At 42.7% G+C, this 15,156-nt stretch overlaps 1 protein-coding gene across 1 annotated transcript; it reads right to left on the minus strand.

The window, feature by feature from the left end:
- Positions 1 to 1,706: 1,706 nt before the first annotated feature.
- Positions 1,707 to 14,437, minus strand: LOC137562772 (uncharacterized). Its single transcript, XM_068274485.1, has 6 exons — positions 14,378 to 14,437; positions 9,778 to 10,024; positions 6,416 to 6,477; positions 3,298 to 3,490; positions 1,985 to 2,224; positions 1,707 to 1,897 (listed from the first exon to the last, which is right to left on the minus strand). Exons 1-6 carry the CDS (start codon positions 14,435 to 14,437, stop codon positions 1,815 to 1,817), a joined length of 885 nt encoding a protein of 294 aa, XP_068130586.1. The 3' UTR covers positions 1,707 to 1,814.
- Positions 14,438 to 15,156: the final 719 nt, after the last annotated feature.

Below are 15,156 nucleotides of genomic sequence, written 5' to 3' on the forward strand. Positions count from 1 at the left end.
GCAAATACATCATCAGCACTGTCAAGCAACTGTTATTGTTTACAAGGAAAGATCCATATTAGTCCATATCCCTCTCAATGTGGTTTTCCTTTAAAGCCACATCACACGTTTTGGAATTTAATGCAGTCCATGAACTTTTGGTTAACTAAACGTGTTTCTTTGTATTAAACATTGTGGCCCATTTTGACAGTATGTAAAGTCAAAATCTAGGGGGTTTTTTTTATCCTTTCATTTTCAACTATAGCTCTCAGTGACTCTAATCATGATGTTGTCATTGTCTTGGAGCCTGTGCATGATGACCCAACATTTTGTGTTATTTTTTTGTTAAATTTTTGTTTTTTGTTTTAAAGTTTGTTTGGGTTGTTCCAAACTTCTACTTTTAAACGATTTACTCTTACCTTCCTAGGTGATGAAACGTCTCTGCATAGTGCTCCAGATGTTATGCTGGAATGTCAAGGCCCGAACCTAAACCTACATTTATCAACGGAATCACACAGCACTATCCCAATTATCTCGCCAACTTCCGAGCAGGCAAGCTCAGGAACATTCTCGCCTTCACAAACATACTCCCGTGCAGACTATAATACTGATCGCTGGCATTCACGCCAGTTTCTGCAGGCACAAACTGAGTATCGGGGACTAATGGAGGACCACATGACCCGTTTCCATCAGGACTTGGCCTATTTAAATCGGAGTGCAACGGACATAGGGGGAAGTTTGCAGAAAGTGGCCAATGCAGGAGTGGGGCAAGAGGCAATCCAACTGGGATTGGCAGATGGCCTTGATCGGCAAAATTTAATTCAGAGCAGAATGGCTCGCGTTGGGGAAACCCAAAATATAATTTTAGGCAGATTGGCTGATGGTCTTGACCGGCAAAATGTGACTCAATCCAGAATGGCTGAAGCCATGGAAAGGCAAAACCAAATCATGGAAAGGCAGAATGATTTGTTAAACCAAGTGTTGTTGAATAAATGATTTTTGTTTGTACACATTGCAGTTCCATGTAATATTTGTTGGGGGTATACCTTATTAAGAATGTTAATCTTGAAAAAAACATGCATCTTCTTAGGTTAATACATTAGTGTCCTTTGAAGAGTACTTTATTGTTGAAAAGAAACAAATCATACTGAGGTATGGCCAACAATAGATTAGTTGACATTGTGTACGCCGACTTGTTTATCCAAATTATTTGTACAAGTTTGACTATGTCCTTAGTTACACATTGGCTATTGGAATATTATAATGATGTCTGAGTGTGAAGTTCTCAGCCATCATTGTAGTTGGGCGATTGCTACTGTGACCATGGCAATAGGTTATGTATAACAAGTTGACCACACAGTGAAATGTATTGGATGTAAACCAAAATCATTCACACTTTACTGCATATTGCCTATGTATGTAGAATGAGAATACACATGCACTGTTGGTGGCCCTTGTGTCGAGGGAGGTTGAACTGTGCATTAGGTGTTTTGAAAAAGTTAATGAGGCCAGTAATGTAACAAGAATCTCCTAATCATGTTTAGTGAATGAAGCCTAAGTTGTTGCAACTATAGAACACCAACACAATGATGACCGAAAGTGTACAATTATAAGCATATATTTAAAATTTAGATAGCAAGATAAAACTATATACACAAGATCACACAATATTAAACTATATACACAAAATCACACTATATACACACACAATATAAAACTATATACACAAGATCACAATATATACACACACAATATAAAAATATATACACACAATATAAAACTATATACAGCAGCTCAAAATAACAAAAAATATTTTTTTAAAAAAACTTTGTACACTACTCCGAGTCCGACAGGGCCCCCTGCAAGGAAGCAGCCAGTTGGGCTAATTGCCTTGCTATGGCTGCCAATTCCGAACGTCCTTAACAAAATCAACAAAAAAAAAAAGTTAGTGGAAAAACAATATGCATGAAAACTTTCTGGAAGTAATAAGAATGGGTAAACTTACTGTTGCGTCTTCGCCCATGTTGTCGGGCTGCAGCTGGTGCTGGGGGGCCTTCCGGGGCCACAAGAACGTCCTGTGGGCCTCCCAGGGGTTCTGCCTCAAGAGCTGGTGGCCCAACATCAGGTGGGTGGTGTGATGGACCACCTTCTTCACCCACATCCAACGGAGGTGGCTGGTCATGAGCCTCGTCCGAGTCCTCATTTCCGGCATCCCCGCAGTGTCGGCGGGTTGGCATTTGTGCATCTATACAGACAGAAATAAAAACATAAGTATTTAAGGGCCATGCAACATGAAAGGTGCTCAGTATTTTTTTGGGCCTAATGGTTACCAGCCATTATATAGTAAAGAGTCAGCAATGCAGCCATTCAGAACGCCCCCCCCCCCCCCCCCCCCCCTAATAGTGGCTCTCAAAGCAGCCGTGTGGCAGATATGTACAGCTATTAGTAATGATTCCCTCTTCCTGTAGGTACCTTCTCAGATCATTAAGGGGGCAGAGACGACTGGTACTTAAGTGGTTAAGCCACCTAAGGGTGATCAGCACTGTTTAACACAACACAATTCTTATACCTCTTTATTGTGTAAAGAAGTATATTGCTAACTAGATGTAACATTACACAATGCTTACCAAATGTACTATGACATTGTGCACAATCTATGTCGTATAAGGCTAATTGATTCACTGAATAACGTAGGCAGTTCCCTTATATTAGTTTTAAATTGTTTGAGTGACTGAAAAATATTGATTCATCAGTGGGGCCCATTACAATAATTACAAGCCATCAATAAAACCTCGCCTATAACGTTTATCACTGTTACTTTGCTTTATAAATGCACATGGATGTGTTTGAATTAATTTGTATCTTCCGACAAACCAAGTTATGGGTTGAGAATGATGCTGTAGAGAACACACCTGTAGTACTGGTGTATGGCCAATCACAAAAACACTCGCTGCTATATCTGTAGTGCTATTTAATGGTTAAATGCAATGGTGTGTACAAGCCATGAAGGTATCTGCTTGGCCTATAAAGAATATTCACAATTTTTTACACACCAGTCTACCAAAATTCGGTTTCAAGATCACTTTAATGCTAATAGAGATGCATGCTCGTTCCTGTGCTGTAGGTAATGATCCCACATAAAACCTACTTAAGCTACCCCTGCAATATACATTGAGGCTCCTTAGGGCCACAATTTGGGGCACATAAAAACACACAAAGCATGGCACACACAATATTTACATAAGGACATGTAAATTACATATGTATATTGGCACCGCTCATCCATCATAATGCAGATCGTTAATATACATTACTTACCAGGCACATGTTCCCGGCGGACTTCTCGGACGAAGCTCCGCTCCCTCCTCTTCATGTCGAACCACCTCCGTTGGATCTGGGTAATGGTGTGGTGACCCCGGAAGTGCTGTCGGAGATCGCTCTGAAGCTCCTCCATGATACGCCTTTTGGCATACATGTCAGTCAGGGTATCATAGTTGGTACGGAGGAGGGTCTGTAAGAGAAAAAAAGATTGTTAAGAAAGTCTCATTTCAAATGAAAGTATACCCGAAGTGAGATGCTGAGATAGACATGTGTATCTACAATGGGTAGCACACAAATAACTAACTATGCTGTGTTCCTTATCGCTTTCTGTGTCTGAAAGAGTTACATATGTGGTATTTAAAGTGGGTAACTCACTCCTGAGTCTGTACTGACAGTGATTTGATTGTTACTAACTATAATTTAATCTATTTTATTTAAACTCATTAGCTGGTTTGTAAGTAGTTAATATTATTATTTGCGTTGCAGTGAGGCAACTCTCACTTGCTGTCGGAGTCAGGAATGAGTGAGGCACTTACCAAACAAAAAAGGTTTCAAACACAGAATGACAAAATCAAACAGCATTGTTGTGTGTATGCTACACACTGTACATTACACATGTTTGACATGAGACTTTGGGTATCCTTTATGTTTGCAAATGCAAATAATGTTAATCGGTGAAGTTAATACATACATTTCCAAAAATGTCACCCCGTCTGTTTGATAAAAGAGTTAAAGTTTTGTTCAGTTACACAAACATTAACCACAAACAAGCAATTACTCATATTTAATTGAGGACCTTTTCTCAGTGTCAGCTTGCCACTGATACAGTAACCGAGAAGGAGTTATGTTGCCTGCTGCAAGCGTGCCATTACCAGCGCACACACCCAATACATACAAACTATTATTGGCTAAATAACACTTCACTAATACAACCCAAATCATCAGTACAAGGAGGGTATGGTGATCTCTCGCCACAGTATTAATACGATCAGGCTACTCGTCACAAACATCATTACAAACACAGGACACCAAGGAAGACTAGGTTTGTGGTGGTGGGGCCCTCAGTGACTGAATTGCCTAAGTGGCCTCAAGACCTTCTCACACACACATACATTCCTCTAAAGGTCTCTACAGGGGCATGAGTATTAATGAAATAGTTTAGAAACCCTTGCCTTCACCAACTCGCCATACCATGGTGTGGAAATTGTGTTGTCTGTGCCATTGACAAATGTTTGACCAAGTTGTTGACACATCCTTACAGTGTGTGCAAACTACCCAGCTACATTCATAGGCAAACGCAGGGGGGGATTACAGCTGCCCAGAATCCCCCCTCAGACCAGGACCGGTGCAGTGTCTGGGGACAGGCACAAGTTGAGACACCAGAATTTCTGCAGATATCTGCAGCTCACAGCACTGCCCCCTTTCTTTCCCTGCTACAGTTGACTTTGGATGCAGCAGTGTGTGCACAGAGCATGGAGCAGCTCTGGAGAACTTAACACAGTCAGGTATGAGCACAACCCTGTACCCTGATGTGTGAATGGTTCACTTTCCACTTCATTAGCAATGTTGGCTGTCCTCATTATTATCTGTATCCAAACTGCTCCTGATCGATCCCATTATGTGTCAGTTGGACGGCAAATTGCATTATAATGTAACCAAGCTTTATGTCCTACCATATTATTATACTGTATTGTGCTAGACTGAGGGAGACCTTTCAGGAATCCCCCTCTTGAAAATCCTGGGTTTGGCCCTGACATTGCATTCCTGCATCAACAAGGTCAGCAGCTAATTAACCACTTCACCCCCAGGCGTAGGGATGTTTCCCGCCATTTTTCAATCCTTATACCAACAGGGATGGATAAATCCCTACTTCCCGCGCTCCCACGCGCTCATGGGAACACTCACGCTCACATGCACACCGCCTGGTGAGCTGGAGATCAATGAACGTGCCAAACTATTACCGTTTGTTGATGTAAGGCTTGCAATGATGCGCTGCTTCTATGAGAAGCAGTGCAATAATTGTGACCAAACAAAAATTAGCTCAGCCTCGTAGTACTTCCTGCAAGTGTACTTAAGGACGCTTGCAGGTCGCATCAAACAAAAGTTACTGTGGACATGTTGTGGGCAAATAGTCAAACCACACCCTAAAGCATTTTTCACATACCAATACAATTTTTTTACCCACAAACATTCACTAATTCCCTCCCACACTTCCCCACATTTTATGATTTCATAGGGCCAAATAAAAAAATTACATAACAAGAATACCTTAGGGAGAGAAGTTTGAACAATTTACTGTCAAGAGGGTATAACACTGTTACTTTCAAAACTATGCACTTGGAATTAGGGATGGAGGCCAAATGGGAAAACATTCTCCTTAATTACCACATGCAATATTTGGGTCAAACATTGTGATCAAGACCAAAATATCATTGGTTTCTAGCCTACTTCAAACAGTCAGGAGCACCACTATAGGCTCCGAGTAGAAGGTATAGGTGTGCCAAGATCCTCACCCCGGTACCCAAGGGGTCACAACATCCGCTTCACATAAAGGACCGGCACCACACCAGGTATTTTATAGCTCTTCAAGGTTTAATCAAACAAACATGTTAGCAACGACAGACTGCTGTTTCGACCCTCCTGGGCCTTTGTCAAGTTGCAAGAATCATATAGCACCAAATGACATTCAAACATACATATATAGTGAAAAAACACGCCCACATAGGGCCCAGTGACCAATCCTGAGAGCGCACTTGTGGAGGACCTGATGGGAGACTGACTGCCATCCTGCAAACCAATAACAACCTGGCATTTCAAAAAGTCACTCACCAATCAAAATAAAGACGGCGAGTTCCCCGCTGCCAGAGCATCTGAAGTGCGCATCATAGCAAAGCCGCTACCTCCATCGGAGCGAGCGATGTGACTTCCTGGTCATGTGATCAAATCACATGACTTGAGTCAGCTGACAAAGTTCAGCCAATCATATGCGCACCTCTTCGCAACATATGCAGCCTCCGCATCATGGCGGTGGGAGGTGCCCAAGCGGCCCAGGATACCGCCCATGTATCCATGCCTACATAGACACTCCACAGTGTACACAAGCCGCCGCACTCACCCCACCACGCGAAGTTAAAGGGGAACTCTGCCAGTCTCTCCTACTGCGCTCTTCATATTGGTCTGAAAAATATAAAAGATTAAAATATCACTTATCAAACATTAAAGAGTACAAATCCTAATTACAAAATAACAAGACAAGTTAGCAGAAGACACTTAGTGACTAAATACAAAAACTCAGATCTAACTCCCTATTGAGTCCTGCTCTCCCCCTTGCGTCTAATCTTCTGATCCACCCCGCCTCCCTGCGAAGCAATTCTTTTAGCTTATTGCCCCCCCGCCACTGTGGTGATACCCCATCAATGGCCATGACCCTCAACTGAGACACATTGTGTCCAAAATTGATAAAATGATCCGATACTGCCTGTCCTGTAGTGCCATTCCTAATAGCTGATTTGTGGGCTGAAATCCTAACCTTAAGGCACTGAGTAGTCATGCCAACATATATAAAACTGCAGGGACACTTAATCAAATACACCACGTGATTTGAATCACAGGTGTAGTGGCCCCTGACATGGTACTCAGTGCCCAGGGTAGGATGTCGAAATGTATTACTCCTAATGACACTGTTACACATATGGCAGGACAGGCAGGGGAACATACCAGTTCTCGACGAACAGGACTGTGCCAGTGGAGCCGACTTAACACGTAACTTGTCTCGCAACGTCGGTGCTCGTCGAAAAGACATCATGGGAGGGCTCCTGAATTCAGGTACCCTTGGAAAACCATCACGTAAAAGATGCCAATGCCTCCGCAGTGAACGCGCCACGACGTCACTGCAGACATTGTACGTAGACACAAAGGGAATACGTGGTATCCCCCTGGTGTTGCGCCTCCGTCGTTGTTTTTGCCCCTGCGAGGCCTCCAATGGATACCCCCTGGAGCGAAACTTATTTATCAATTCACTCTTACGTGTAACACATTTGTCAGGCTCACTTACAATCCTGTCTATCCTAGACAGTTGACTACCTGGAATTCCATCCTTCACCCCAGCTGGATGAAAGCTTTTATAGTGAAGGGTGGAGTTCCTGTCCGTCGGTTTGGTATATAAATCAGTCCAAATAGTTCCCTGTCTGTTACACACCAGAACATCAAGGAATGGAATACACTCCAAGTCCCAATTTGCTGTGAGTTTGATGTGTGGGCATTGAAGGTGAACCTCCCGGATAAAATCATCCAGGGTACAACGTGGCCCCCTCCATATGCAAAACACGTCATCTATGTACCGCCACCAACAAATTGGTTTCTAGCCGGGACAAATGGACGCATACATTTCAGGGTCTTTAAAGGGACTCCTAACAGTGCATAAACTATGGAAAGATGCATATCATTTGAAAGCTCTCTTTCTCCTCTTTGCAATGATATATAAACCACCGCCCTACGCCTTTTAGTTGTGACTATTTTTGCTATTGAAATTGCCGCGGCCCCAATTTTGATAGCGAATATAGAGAAAACTAAAAGGCGTAGAATGCCGATTTAGGTGTCGCCAGAAAGCGGACAAAAAGATATTTAAAATGATACCCATCTTTCCATAGTTACATTGTATTACACAGGGCGACTTTTTAGGCTGAATGGAGCTGGTGACTTTGAGAAAATGTCGCCCTGTGTAATACAATATAAGTATGGCAAGATGGGTATCATTTCAAAGCTCTCTTTCTCCGCTTTCTGACGACACCTAAATCGTCATTCTACACCTTTTAGTTTTCGCTATATTTGCCCAAAAAATTGGGGCGCCGCGGCAATTTCAATCGGGAAAATAGGGAAAACGACAAGGCATAGAGCGGCGGTGTATATATAATTGGAAAGAGGAGAAAGAGAGCTTTAAATGATATGCATCTTTCCATAGTTCATGCACTGCTCGGAGTCCCTTAAAATACAGTACCATGCTTGTTTGAACTACTATATTTGCCCTAATCAGGGCCAAACAAATTGGACACACATTTTGGCCGAATTGACCACTACTACATCGAAAAATACAAATTTAGTGCCATAATGTCACACCTCAAAAAACCCTAATTGCGGGGCAAAAAAACAAGATATAGTTCATTTCATTGCGAGAAGTAAAGCTAAAGTTGTAAACGATTGAATGGAAGTAGCGCAGAAAGGTGAAAAATGCTCTGGTGCCTGTTCACACTGCCCACGTTGCATTACATGTAAGGCTGCACGTTGTAGTCAAAGTGCAGCATGCAACGGCGTTTTTCCTGCGGCAAAATGGATTGCCAGGTGGCTTTAGCACAAACTATTGTCAGCAGAATCAATCCCAGTGATCGCACAGTTGGACAGTGTCCAAGTGTGCGATCACTGTGATTTCTTCTGCTGGTAATAGTTTGTGCTAAAGGCACCTGGCAATCCATTTTGCGGCAGGAATGGTTTTGGGTGCGTCTATTGCGGCGTGCGTGAATTGTATGTGGATCGGCCGCGGGTAGGGAGCGCGTCGCTAGTGGCGGTCGATCCAATACAGGTAAACATTACCTGACACTGCCCAATGGACACATGCAATGGCATGCACTGTGAAAATGACATACATTATGCAGTAATTTGTGCTAAATACACGCGTAGGCCACAATATACATGGACAACAACATTGCAAGGCTATGTCCACCGTAATATTGATAGTCCAAAAATTTACTCTACGCTGCATCATGGATTATAATTTAAAAAAAAGGGAGCAAAGATTATGAAAAGTGCAACATGGGTGCAGTCAATGGCCCCGATGACATTGGGCATTTGGGCAAGATGGTAAAATGCCACTTTGACTGCATCCCATTGGGCACGGGACCGAGGAAAGTGGATAAACTGTCTGCTTATCCGCCGCATGCCCATCAGGAACTGGGATATAACCCTGCTCATGGTGGACTGGGACACCCCACAGGCAAAGCCACCCAGCCGTTGAAAGCTCCCATTGGCCAGGAACTGCAGGCAGGCAAACAACTAAGGGTGCGTACAGACATGCGACTATAGTCGTTTGAAACGATCGTTACCGACGGCATTGCCCGACGATCGTTCGTAAAAAGTGCACAAACGATCATTAAAACGACCGACCAACGAGATATGTCGTTGGTAAAGAACGATCCATTCTGCCAGATCTTTTCCAACGACCATCGTTCAAAAAGTAATGTCTGTACAACGATCGGTCGTTGATCGTTCGTTCTCAAAGCTTTGCACATGCTCAAACAGTTCTTTTTGACACTTGTGTTTGAAATCAGTTTATACATCATGTTGCGCACGCAACGCTCGTTCCAAGATCGTTCGTACACGAACGATGTTCAAAGTAGCCTTTCTTCAAACGATCATCGGCCGATACCTCCTTTAACATCGTTCGTCGTTCAGAACGAACGATCGTTATCGTATGTCTGTACGTACCCTTAGTTTGCCCACTCACAGCATGACTTCGAGATGTTAATGGCCTGAGATAGGTCTCCAAACGAGCATACAACTCATCAAAGGCTGCCCTGTTCAGCCTTGTCAGCCTCAGCAGTTCTCTGTCTGAAAGCAACGCCACATCAATGTGTTCCGGTATGAGACGTGGAATCTGTCTCCTGCGCTGATTATAACGGCATATGCGGTCAACAGTCCGAGCCTCGTTCAAACAACAAACAAAAGGCTCCATCTGCAAATGAAATTGGAAAGGAAATAACAATAACAACATTTTACTAACTAACACTGCACATACAGGACATTTTTTACATACCAATGCTCAAGGCATTCACACTATCAGGGGCCCATGAGCAGAGGGACCCCTCAGGACATCATAGTCAACTCACTTCAACTCATAATAAAAAGACACATTCATTCACATTGACACAAACAAATATGTTACAAAACTACCATTTCACCTTGAAAAAAATGGAAGGCACAACATCAAACAGCACTTACTTGCTCAATCACAAACCATTCTGAATCCTCTCCTCATAAGCCAACCTTATAAAGGCCAAAAACACCTGTTAGATGTTAACTACGTTATTGCATTAACATCATTAATTGATTGCGCATGCGCAGCGCGTAGTGGCCTTTGCGCGCGCGCGCACTGCTTAACGCGCGAAGTCAACGCAGAAGCAGATGCATTTTTCTTCACAAGTTCACATCGCGTGATTTGGACGTACTACGCGCGATCGGAGGCATGGTCACGCGGAAACAGCTGCATCACGCGGTGCGCCTTGTTTACGCGCGTAGCGAGGTGCTGTTCGCGCGCACGCCGGTGCGCGCAAACTTTGCGCGCGGGGCTTAGTTTATCATGCCTAAAGTGAGTTTAGGCGTGATAAGGGGCTTTTCACTCGCATGCAAACACTTTGCACCGCTTTGTGAATCGAGCCCCTAGTGTACACCAGAGCGGTTCGGCTGCGTTTTGCGATCCACTTGCGGCTGCGGATACGCTTGGGTAATGTATTTCAATGGGCTGGTGCACACCAGAGCGGGAGGCGTTTTGCAGAAACGCATACTCCCGGGCTGCTGCAGATTTTGGATTGCGGAGGTATAGGAAAAACGCAAACCGCTCTGAAAAACGGCACTTCAGAGCGGTTTGCCAGGCGGTTTTTGTTACAGTAGCTGTTCAGTAACAGCTTTACTGTAACAATACATGAAATCTACTACACCAAAAACGCTTCACAAAACCGCAAAATGCTAGCTGAAACGCTACAGAAAAATAAGAAAAAGCATTTCAAAATCTGCTAGCATTTTGCGGATCTGCTAGCGGTTTTTGGTGTGCACCAGGCCTAACAGAGTAAGCTCAAAAAGCTCCATCTTCCACAGCAGCAACTGCTGTGTGAAAACCACGATATCTCCAGGTTCATTCAGGGGATAAAGAGATGAAAAAATAACGAATGGCCACACCCCCTTTCTTCCCTGGTGAATTGTGATTTGGAGAAAAACTAACTACTAACTATCACTTATTTATCTCATACTTATCTCACATTTATCTCTTGCATTTCTCTCTGTCGATATTTTCCCCTATACTTCTGGAGAATTGCTATTTGGAGATATCACAGGAGGTAAATTACCTCCATTGGCCTCAATTCATTAAGCTTAACTCCTGTCTTTAATAACGTTTCTAGAGTTATCACCATGGTGATGAGGCATGTAGTATTCAGGAAACATTTTACCTCAGGCAAACCTAAAGGGAACCAGAGATGAACGTTTCACACAAAATAAACATATCAGTTGACAGCTTGTAAAGAATAAATGCTCTACCTGATAATTTTGCCGCTCTGGTGTGCCTTTTTTAGTGTTTTTTTATCCATTATTGCTCCAGGAAAAATCAAATATGGCCGCCGGCTCCTATCCCTTTTCCTTCCGGGTTATGAGTTGTTCTGGATGTGCTGTCTAGGCCATATGAGTCTATGCTGCTATCTAGGCTAAATGCAGCCTTTCATCTATGTGCTTTTATTTTGGTATGATGCACAGCTGCCTGTAGGAAGTGTCTCTCATAGGAATGAAACTCCAGTCATCAGTATCTACAGCATGCAGACAGAGTGCACACAGAGCACACAGGGATCATATTGCAGCCACACTCTCTCAGCAGGAGCAGCCCCACCCATGTCATCACAGCTCTCAGTATGCAAAGCATGAAATCTAAGCCAGGAGGGGGAAGGCTTGGGCTTGAAAAGACTTCACAGAAGAGTGACTCAGCTATAATGATTCCAGGTCAAACCTCGACTGAATAGTCGGTGGATTCTTATCACAGTTGCTAATAGACTAATTAAGCAGATAACAATGAAACTAAAAGCAGGGTAGGTGTTTACTGTCATGTTCCCACTGATAAATGTAATAAAATACACGAGGGTGCTTCGTCTCTGGTTCTCTTAAAGTTAACTCTTCTGTCTTTAAGTTAACTCTTCAATCCTTAAAATAACTGCGTGTGAAAATAACTACAGAGGAGGTAACTTTAGTAATGAAGAGATAAGATAACTCTCTCACTGTGTGGAGGTAAATTTTCTCTTGCCTTATCTCCAGCATGATCTTAGTGAATTGAGGCCATTGGCTTGCTCCCACGCGCGTCACCAGGAGCTTACTGCGCAGGCGCAGTACAAAGTTTTCTTGTACTGCGCCTGCGCAGTAAGCTCCCGATGATGGGAGCGAGCCCACACGTGGCTGCAGTTGCAGTTTAGTTAGAAGCATAATTAGAGGAACAGAGGATCATAAAAGGACGGCGTGGGACATTACAGCTGCAGGGGGCCGACAGAAGCCCCAGGTAAGTGTCAGTTTTTTGTTTTAAATAGCATCCAAAGAACTCCTTTAACGAAGGAAGAAGTGAAGGCAAGACTAAATCAATTAAAAATAGACAAGGCACCTGGCCCGGATGGCATACATCCTCGGGTCCTAAGGGAATTAAGTTCAGTTATCGATAAATCCCTTTATCTTATCTTTTGTGACTCCCTTTCAACTGGCAGAGTTCCATTAGATTGGCATACAGCCCACGTTTTCTCATTATTTAAAGAGACACTGAAGCGAAAAAAAAAATGATGCTATTATGATTTGTATGTGTAGTACAGCTAAGAAAAAAAAACATTAAGATCAGATACATCAGTCTAATTGTTTCCAGTGCAGGAAGAGTTGAGAAACTCCAGTTGTTATCTCTATGCAAAAAAGCTATTACGCTCTCCGACTAACTTAGTCCTGGAGAGGGCTGTTATATGACTTTTATTATCTCAACTGTAATTGAACTGTTTACTTTTCCTCTGTAAGAGGAGAGTTCATTACTTCACAGACTGCTCTGAAAGGCTCATTTTGAATGCTGAGTGTTGTGTAATCTGCACATACTATAGAGTGATGCAATGTTAGAAAAAACACTATATACCTGAAAATAAAAATATGAGAATATTTTCTTTGCTGCTAATCTTCTAGTAATTATTCATAGTACACAACCAATTCATTATATCATATATTTTTTTTTCGCTTCAGTGTCTCTTTAAGAAGGGCAAAAAAAATCAGATCTGGGTAATTATAGACCTGTAAGCTTAAAGGAATACTATCGATGTATGCATTTATTTTTAAATGCTGTATGTTGTGTAGCACACATTACGACAAGTACTAGGAGCAATTTGATTCCTCACACAGCTGTTCCTCTCAGCTGTAAAATCCTCCGTCAGTTTTGGCCGTCAGTGTTGGATACAAATGTATCTAATACTGAGGCTCCTAGAGGGCTAGACCATGTCTGCACAGGGGAGTTGCTATCAACTCCTCAGTTTATAGTGTTATTATCACCTTGCTGATAGAATCTTATTGATATGGTGGTAAGGGGTTAAAGATTCTAGCAATGTGTGTTTATTATCTTTGCTTCTCTTGACTGATAAAGATACTAATAATGCTAATTGTAAACAGTGGTCTACCCCTCTCAGCAGCTTGTAAAGTGGATGCAGCCTGGAGTGAATCACCTCAAGCAGGAAGCCAGTCTGAGTAAAAACACAGACTATTGTTAAAGGCTAGTTATATTCCAGCAATATTACAGCTCATTTAGTTACCTGTTACCACCTCAGATCAGCCTATTTCTCCTCATGTCTGCTGATTGCTGTGAGTGACACTGAAATATATTTGTGAGCTGTGTGACAGAGTAACCAAGCAGCTCAGGGTGACCCAAACTACTATGAGCTGTGTGAGAAATGAATTTTTAAGCAGGGATAGTGAGAGAGAGACCTGGGTGAATAAATAAAGTGCCCCTAGCACTAGTGGTAATGTGTATACTAATATAGAGTATTAAAAAAAAAGTCGTTTCAATCGATAGTATTCCTTTAACATCAGTTACGTGCAAACTATTCAAGTGGTTACTAAGAGATACTATACAAGACTTCATAGTATAAAATCTTATTTCTCAGCATCAGCATGGGTTTACTAAAGAGAGGTCCTTTTAGACTAACATGCTTAGCTTTTATGAGGTAGTGAACGCTAATGTGGACATTGGGAATGCTGTAGATGTGATATACTTTGACTTTGCAAAGGCCTTCGACACTAAACTAGATAAGATTTTTACAGGGAGTGCAGAATCATTAGGCAAATTGAGTATTTTGACCACATCATCCACTTTATGCATGTTGTCTTACTCCAAGCTGTATCGGCTCGAAAGCCTACTACCAATTAAGCATATTAGGATATGTGCATCTCTTTTCATCTGTAATGAGAAGGGGTGTGGTCTAATGACATCAACACCCTATATCAGGTGTGCATAATTATTAGGCAACTTCCTTTGGCAAAATGGGTCAAAAGAAGGACTTGACAGGCTCAGAGAAGTCAAAAACAGTGAGATATCTTGCAGAGGGATGCAGCACTCTTAAAATTGCAAAGCTTCTGAAGCGTGATCATCGAAAAATCAAGCGTTTAAATCAAAATAGTCAACAGGGTCGCAAGAAGCGTGTGGAAAAGCTAAGGCGCAAAATAACTGCCCATGAACTGAGAAAAGTCAAGCGTGCAGCTGCCAAGATGCCACTTGCCACCAGTTTGGCCATATTTCAGAGCTGCAACATCACTGGAGTGGCCAAAAGCACAAGGTGTGCAATACTCGGAGACATGGCCAAGGTAAGAAAGGCTGAAAGACGACCACCACTGAACAAGACACACAAGCTGAAACCGGGTTGAGGATGGAGTCAAGCTCAACTCCCAGTCCTACTGCCAGTTTCTGGAAGACACCTTCTTCAAGCAGTGGTACAGGAAGAAGTCTGCATCCTTCAAGAAAAACATGATTTTCATGCAGGACAATGCTCCATCACACGCGTCCAAGTACTCCACAGCGTGGCTGGCAAGAAAGGGTATAAA

The sequence above is a fragment of the Hyperolius riggenbachi genome, chromosome 1 (assembly GCF_040937935.1).
Source record: "Hyperolius riggenbachi isolate aHypRig1 chromosome 1, aHypRig1.pri, whole genome shotgun sequence".
Taxonomy (NCBI): domain Eukaryota; kingdom Metazoa; phylum Chordata; class Amphibia; order Anura; family Hyperoliidae; genus Hyperolius; species Hyperolius riggenbachi.

What these genes read in the sequence shown, in the direction of transcription:
- LOC137562772 (XM_068274485.1), bottom strand. Translation starts at nt 14,437, where the DNA reads ATGCATAAAGTGGATGATGTGGTCAAAATACTCAATTTGCCTAATGAT. An exon ending in CTAATGATTCTGCACTCCCT is followed by an intron (nt 10,025 to 14,377) that starts GTAAAAATCTTA and finishes TTTCATTTGCAG; the next exon opens with ATGGAGCCTTTTGTTTGTTG. An exon ending in TGTGAGTGGGCAAACTAAGG is followed by an intron (nt 6,478 to 9,777) that starts GTACGTACAGAC and finishes TATATTTTTCAG; the next exon opens with ACCAATATGAAGAGCGCAGT.